The 7,268-nt window shown below is 39.5% G+C and overlaps 1 protein-coding gene across 1 annotated transcript in view; it reads left to right on the top strand.

Moving 5' to 3' along the window:
- GHRHR (growth hormone releasing hormone receptor) overlaps positions 1 to 4,318 on the top strand; it is a 19,071-nt gene extending 14,753 nt beyond the window's left edge. Inside the window, exons 10-13 of the mRNA XM_005424351.1 lie at positions 155 to 246; positions 711 to 840; positions 2,268 to 2,309; positions 4,196 to 4,318. Of these exons, the coding sequence (XP_005424408.1) occupies positions 155 to 246; positions 711 to 840; positions 2,268 to 2,309; positions 4,196 to 4,318 (387 nt within the window). The remainder of the gene's footprint in view (positions 1 to 154; positions 247 to 710; positions 841 to 2,267; positions 2,310 to 4,195) is intronic.
- Positions 4,319 to 7,268: the final 2,950 nt, after the last annotated feature.

Raw genomic sequence — 7,268 nt, 5'->3', positions numbered from 1 at the left:
AGGAATAGCATTAACAAAATTACATTAAAACTGCACAAATTACATTGTAACTAAAATAAAAAAGTAAAACTTACCAGATTTTCACTGCAAAGTTTTACATCAGAAATTAACTTTTTCTTTTTCTTCCCTCCCACCACTCAAATGTTATGAACAGGTCAATTTTGTCCTATTTATCAACATCATCAGAATTTTGCTGAAAAAACTAGACCCCAGGCAAATCAACTTCAATAATTCTTCTCAGTACAGGTAATGCACGGAATAATTTTGAAAAACTCAATTATTATAATAATAAAAAGTTATGTTGTCTTTTCTAAACAGAGAAGTACTTGCTTAGTGTTGCAGACAGGCTCAGTTTAACTGGGATTAAATTTTAGAATTCACAACCTTATCCCATTCCAAAGGAAAATAGTCAAAGGGTGAGACTCAAGTCACCTCATATTGGCCAATGGGATGTATTCAGATCAGCCCAGCCTTCCAATTAAAATCAATGAGGAGACAATGAAATTAATTGAATTGGCATTAAACCTCTATATCTGCCTTTCTCTGTATGAAAACTGTAAAGTAAGACAGCATATTTATTTCTATTTTATATATTTTTTTATATATACTAGTTTCTTTTTCAATTCTGCTCACTGCTGTGGCACACTGAGTGCCTTAGTTTTACTCAGAAAAAATAAGATTACCTTATTTCTTCTCATCTCCTGTGCTAGACGTCTCTCAAGGTCAACTCTGCTTCTAATTCCATTATTTGGAACCCATTACATTGTCTTCAACTTCCTCCCAGAATATACCAGCCTGGGGGTTCGGTTTTATTTGGAGCTCTGCATTGGCTCTTTTCAGGTAAAATTACCACAGATCCTTTTGTTCCTTCTTACCAGTTTTTCTATTTTAGCCTTGTGTCCTCGTGACAATAAGAATTGCACAAAAAGATCCTGAAACCAGTGTCTGCTCACAAAGTTCCTGGTTCTTTGCTGAGTTAAAATGTCTGAAGAGGTGACAAATCCTACCTGGCTCTAGGCTGGCCTCCAGATTTTGGAAATACAAAATTTCAGATAAGTGTGTAAATCTGATGGGGGGCCAAAGTCAAGCATGGAAAATCTTCCTTGCTACCAATACTTGTCCACCTGCCTTCCCTGACTTCACTAACAAATTCAAGCTGACTTGGGCTGATTTAAATCCTCCAGAGGCAATCAGAGTTGTATGTCCAGCTGCCTTGCTAGTTCTTTGTCAAAGAATAAATTGATAATTAAACATAAGCATCCAGTAGTGCCTGGTGCGTGTACCAGCCCCACACAGGCTGCTGTCCCAAGGGATGCCACATCCCTTCCCTCCTGTAAATATTGGGTTGATGGCCCCCACTGCTCTGGATTGGCACACAGGGCATGGACAGCTTGAGGAGCTTGATGCCAACAGGAAAATTCCTGCTCTGGTGTCCCCTCCAGGTGGTTTTGCTGCCTGAGTTATGAGCTGGGCAGGACCCAATTTCCCTTTGCTTCCTTCACGTTTCCTGTGCTGCACCTCAGTCCAAAGCAGCAGCTGTGGGAATGCCTCCAAACCTCCCCAGGGAACAGATCTCTCCCTGGATGGTTCCATGGAATAGCTGCTGAGGGAGCATCACCAGCAATCCATGAGTTTTGTGCTGGTTTATTCCTCTTGAGGCTCGAATCTGCTCAACAAACCCTGTCCATCAATCCTGACCCTCTGTACAGGGAGGGGACCTTCACTGAGCTAATGTATAGTTAATGAATAATTTAATGGAATAAAAGGTTGAGTTGTTCAGCCAGGATCTGGTCACGTAGCTCCTTTGGTCCCCTAGGATTTGTCCAGGATTTATCTCAGCTCAGAATCTTAACAAACACATTCAATAGGCCAGAACTGGGTCTCATCTGGTAGTCTACAGAGACACAGAATTTGGCTGGAGAGCTGTATGAGCTCCATCCATGGATCTCCTTCTGCAGCCTCTGTTTTACTTCTTTAGAGTGCATAAAGAATCAGCTGTCAGTGTGTTGGGCTGGAGAGTGGGCCACACTTCCATAATCATCAATCACATTTGTGAATTCATAGTATGCGCCTGATTTTGATGAAATGCCACTGAGCAGGCGTTTACCTTTAAAGCTGTTCAGCTTTATTGGAGATCCATAAATTATATTTCAACTCCCAAAAATCTCCCACCTATAGTGATACTCACTAATTCACATACGATGAAGTCAGATAATGCAAGTGGTTTTTTCAAACTGTGTTAAACTTTTTCTTCTGGTCTTTTTCAGGGGTTTATTGTGGCAGTTCTCTACTGTTTCCTGAATCAAGAGGTAAGCAAACTATATCAGATATATTTTCTACAATACTGCCTTCAGTGGCAAATATATAGTTAACAATCAGTTTCATACAAAAGACAACCAAATCTTTCATTTTCTTATGACTGTTACATGGGTAGTAATGTTGATGAATTTCATTTCAATGATCTTCATGGGAATGAAGCCATCTAGTGGAGAAATGAACTTTTGCTACTTTGCTATTCTGTCAAGTATTTTTGATCCTCTCTGCACATTTTTGTCCTATAGCAGGGCTTGGAAAACCCCTGCTAAGTCCAGATCTGAAAATACACTCAGTGATGCAGAGTGATCTCCATTTACTGAAAGTTTATGTTTAAATTGGAAGGAATTTAAATGCATACCTTTGCCCAATAGTGAAATATATTTTTTTAGTATTTTTAATAGTCTCAGGAAGCATCTCAGTATTTCTTCATATTGGTAAATTTGGTTTTCTGTTTAGAAAGTTTTAGTCAGAATTTTACTGTTGATGGGAGAGGAGTCTTTCCTTTTAGCTTAGTGTCCACACCCAGTCTAGATGTGATAGTAATGCATCTTAAAGGAAATATACAGAAAATGTGAAAATTTATCCTCCATATTTTAGAATATGTTGAAACTCTGGAATTTTCCCTCATCTTCTGACTCCAGAGTAGCTGAGATTGCTCCTTTGGAATATGACTGGGATTCAGTTTCAGACTAACACTCTGCTGGATTCTGTCTGCAGCTCCTGAAAAGGAGAATCCTGTTCCATGTATGTCTACCCTTCTCCCCAGAAAGGGCATCCCTGGAGTGTCAAAGGTGTGTTTAGGAGAAGAATCCCATCCCTGATCACTCCAGACTCCCTGGACTGTATTGACTAAACCTTCATTTTCCAATTTAAAGTGTAAAGTCAAGGGCTGATTATGCTTTCAAACAGTATTTAATCACCTACATGTGCCATGTGCCAAACTTTCTGAATTCTATCAGAATTTTCTGAAATACTAAATTAAATAGTTTTAAATACATTACCATGCTTAGCCTTTTGGTTGAGTTTATGGCCATGAATTACTGGCTGCTCTAATGATGCTTGAGTTTAGATAAAAATCCTGTTATTAGTTTATTAATAACCCTAATCCCTTCTAACCACAGACCACAGCTACACATTCAGCTCAACTTCCCAGACACACAGCACTTCCATGGAGAAATTCCCTCCCTATTAAACATCTGGGGAGGCACATTTTTAACAAGAATCAGATGTGACAGGAGGCTTTAGTGGGTGGCCTGGACCCTCTCTGTGCTCCTGTGAACATGCCAGTACATGACACACAATGACACAGCTGTCAACAACACACAGCAAACCTCTCCTGGCTGCTGCTGGCTTTCCCCTCATCATCTCAAATGGCAAAGCAGCATTATTTCCCAGCCACAAATTGGAGAATGCTGATTAAGAAACTTGCTGCAGATTATACTTTTCTAGAAGCAGATGGAACCAAGACAACATCCCTTAGCAACTGAGAAAGAGCAGGCAATGTGGAGAAAATATGTTTCATTGTGTAGGCTATGTTGGTGAGATCGATGGTAGAATAAATATTCATAGGAAAATTAAAGAAAAAGAAAGGAGAAGGTATATGAAAAAAAGCTATTTTAGAAATTGAGAAAATGGTTTATAGTGCTAGAGATATCAAGCTGAGTACTGATAGAACTTCAGGAGTTTTCATGAGTGCAGAAAGCTGGCCATGCTGACACAGGATTCTACTTCTCTCTATCAGTTAAAAAGGAAACTAACTTGGCCAGAGATGTCTAAAAGGTTTATTCTTTTCTAGCCCCTCCTTCTGTCCTGCTTCTTTCCCACTGTTTGCTCCCCAGCAGAATTCAACCATCAAACAGCCTCTTCCTTTGTTCCTCAGGTGCAAACAGAAATCGGTCGGAGGTGGCACGGGAAGAGATACGGGCTGGTGCCAGTGTGGAGGAGGACCAGGTGGACTGTGCCCTCCAGCTCTGGGGTGAAAATGACCACATCTGTCTGCTGAAAATGGCCACATCTGTGAGCTGAAAATGGCCTCAGGCTCTGGAGGGAAAAAATCCAACCAAACAAAATTTTACCAAATGTAACTATTGCAGTTTATCCTGAGCAAATTGGAGGAGGATCCTCCAATTCTGACCACGGGGCTTTTTTGCAGGACAAGCACTGCAAGGACAGATTAAACCCTGACTGATCTTCTAAACACAAAATAACCCTCTCAGTGATAACTCTGCAAACATAACCACAGCAAACATTAAAATCACCTATTCTGGTTCACTTCTACACTTTCACTGACAGAGCACTTTGGTATTTTCAGGGTCCCCCATCAAGGGCAGGAAAGATGAATCTGACTCCATGTTCTCAGAAGGCTAATTTATTATTTTATGATACTACATTATATTAAAAAATGCTATACTAAACTATACTAAAGAATACAGAAAGGATACAGACAGAAGGCTAAAAGATAATTATGAAAAACTTATGACTCCTTCCAGAGTCCCAACACAGCCTGACTGCGATTGGTCATTAAGTAAAAACAATTCCCATGAAACCAACCAAACAACCACCTGTTGGATAAACAATCTCCAAACCACATTCCAAAGCAGCAAAACACAGGAGAAGCAAATCAGATAATAATTGTTTTCCTTTATCCTCTGAGGCTTCTCAGCTTCCCAGGAGAAGAATCCTGGGCAAAGAGGATTTTTCAGAAAATGTGATGGTGACAGAGCACAAAGTACTTGTGAATGGACACCAGTAGCACCCTCCAGCGACACCATAGATGACCACCTCTAGAAAACAGAATTAAATTCTAATTTAGTGGGGGCTGGAGTCTATCCATCTTCTTCAAGTTTTGTTCCATGCTCTGGTTCCATAGACATATAAATAAGAACCCCAAAATGCACCACAAAATGCCCTTTTATGGTGTCTTTTTGCATTGTCTCTTTAGTAGCAAAAAGATTCAATTTTGCCATAAAACATCCTCAGGTTTCTGATGTTATTTCAGAAGTTACAGGTTAGAAAATTCCTGACAGCCAAGTAGCAGGAAAGGGAGGTGTTGGAAAGGCTCCATACGATAATCATTAAGGAAATTCTTTGCAAGGAAATGAAAAGAAAAAGCCAACTTTTGCACAGAAAGAGAATGAGACCCCCAGGAGATGGACTGGAAGACTGCTGGGAATATTGCTAAATTTTTTTTTATGTGTGACTGTTTTTGTTCTCCAGTGTTGTAAAAGATTCAGAAGCTTGAAAATAAACTTGGATTCCCAGTGTTTGTACTTGAGTCGTTTTGTTTTGTTTTATTTTGGTTTGGGGTTCTTTCCACGATGGCGATTGTAACCTGTAGATCAAAAGATTGATTAAACTTTTTGATGGGAATATCAGGGCTTGGAAAGGGGTGAAGGAAAGTTAAGCTGTACCAACCAGTGAGGACCATGGCATCAATGCACTTCACCCTGCTCTTCTGGGCATTTAAGTGAGCTGCCAAATCTGATTAAAAACCAGAAATTTCCCTTTGCTGCGTCCAGGTATTTACAGGTAACCTGAAGAAATGGAATGTTGCTTCACCTAGTTTTGTATAAAAGTTGACTGCTCAGGATTTTCCTCTTCCACTTAAAAAAAAAAAAAGAAAAAAAAGGTGTTGTTTTCTTTTTCCTTGTTATTCTTCTACCTGTGAAAATTACAGCGATGTCTGGATTCAGACCTGAGGGTGGGAGAAGTTGTTTATTTCCATTTCTGAAGTGACTCCTTGGAACATGTTTTACAATGTGGAGCCCAAGACATTGTTTTCACTGGTTTCCTTCCATTATCCAGAAGAATTCAAGGTAATCTGGGTGGAGAGAAGGAATGAACAGAGAGAAGCCTTCACATGGCTTTCAGTGTCCCACAGCACCCAGCCCTGGTGGAAAAATGGCTTAACCAGCAAACATGAGCTCTTTCCTGGAGAGGAATGTTTTTCAGCCTCCCAAAGATCACGATCTCTATCAGCTAAAATGATAATAACTCAGGCAGGACAGATAATTTTTACTCATCTCTCCCTGTAAATGTTTAGATAGAAAATTTCTTGCAGCTGCTGCATTGCTGCTGGTGTGAAAATCAGCAAATTTACTGTGAACACCATCATGCTCTAAAAGCATAAGACAAAAAGCAATAAAAAACAAATAAAATTCCTTCTCCTGAACAGATCAACCACTGTGAGGCTCAGCTGATTTCTGAATGTGTGATGGCACTTTCTGGTCTCCCTGTCTCAAATAATGTTTTAAAGTGTCATATTAAGACTCTTGACCACATCAAATGGATTTTCTGGATTGTAATTAGCTCCTGAAAATCTGAAATGGGGTTTCCACGCTGACTCTGACTTTAAAAGGATGGGTTAGTAACAGATATGAAGACATGAACACAGGGACTTCTCAGGGCTCCTGTTCTCTGCTTTTAGAGAAGTTTGGATTAAGGGATTGACCCCAAATTCTTCTGCATCAAAAATAAATTGGTCTGCCCAAATAATTTCCATTGGCTCTGTATCATCTATAATAGGCACAATTATTTGGCTGCATTCCAGTATCTGTGGCATCCATTGTCACCTAAATAGGGTTATTACATAGAGTCTTTGTCCTTCTCCAGTCACTTCAGCTTTTTCTATCATGAAAAAGAGCAGGAATCTTAAAGATATAAATTTCTCCCTTCCTGAAATAAACCCTAGCTGTTATCCAGGGAATATTTTCCTCAGGGATGGCTGAAACTGGAAACAGAAGTGGTTAAAATCACAAGATATGACTCAAAATATTTAATTAGAGTATTAATATCAGTTATGACAAGGCATGACATGGAGATTATGATTGCATTCAAAATCCTATATTGAATATAAAATGCTGAGAAGGATTCAAAAACTGAAGCAATTCAGCTTTTCAGGATGGGAATTGCATTGAATTTAGATTATTTTTATGGCCTTCACATGAGCTGAG

This window comes from Geospiza fortis, unplaced genomic scaffold, assembly GCF_000277835.1.
Source record: "Geospiza fortis unplaced genomic scaffold, GeoFor_1.0 scaffold182, whole genome shotgun sequence".
Classification (NCBI taxonomy): domain Eukaryota; kingdom Metazoa; phylum Chordata; class Aves; order Passeriformes; family Thraupidae; genus Geospiza; species Geospiza fortis.
The sequence above is the reverse complement of the archived record's forward strand: the minus strand, read 5'-3'. Positions and strand labels throughout refer to the sequence as shown.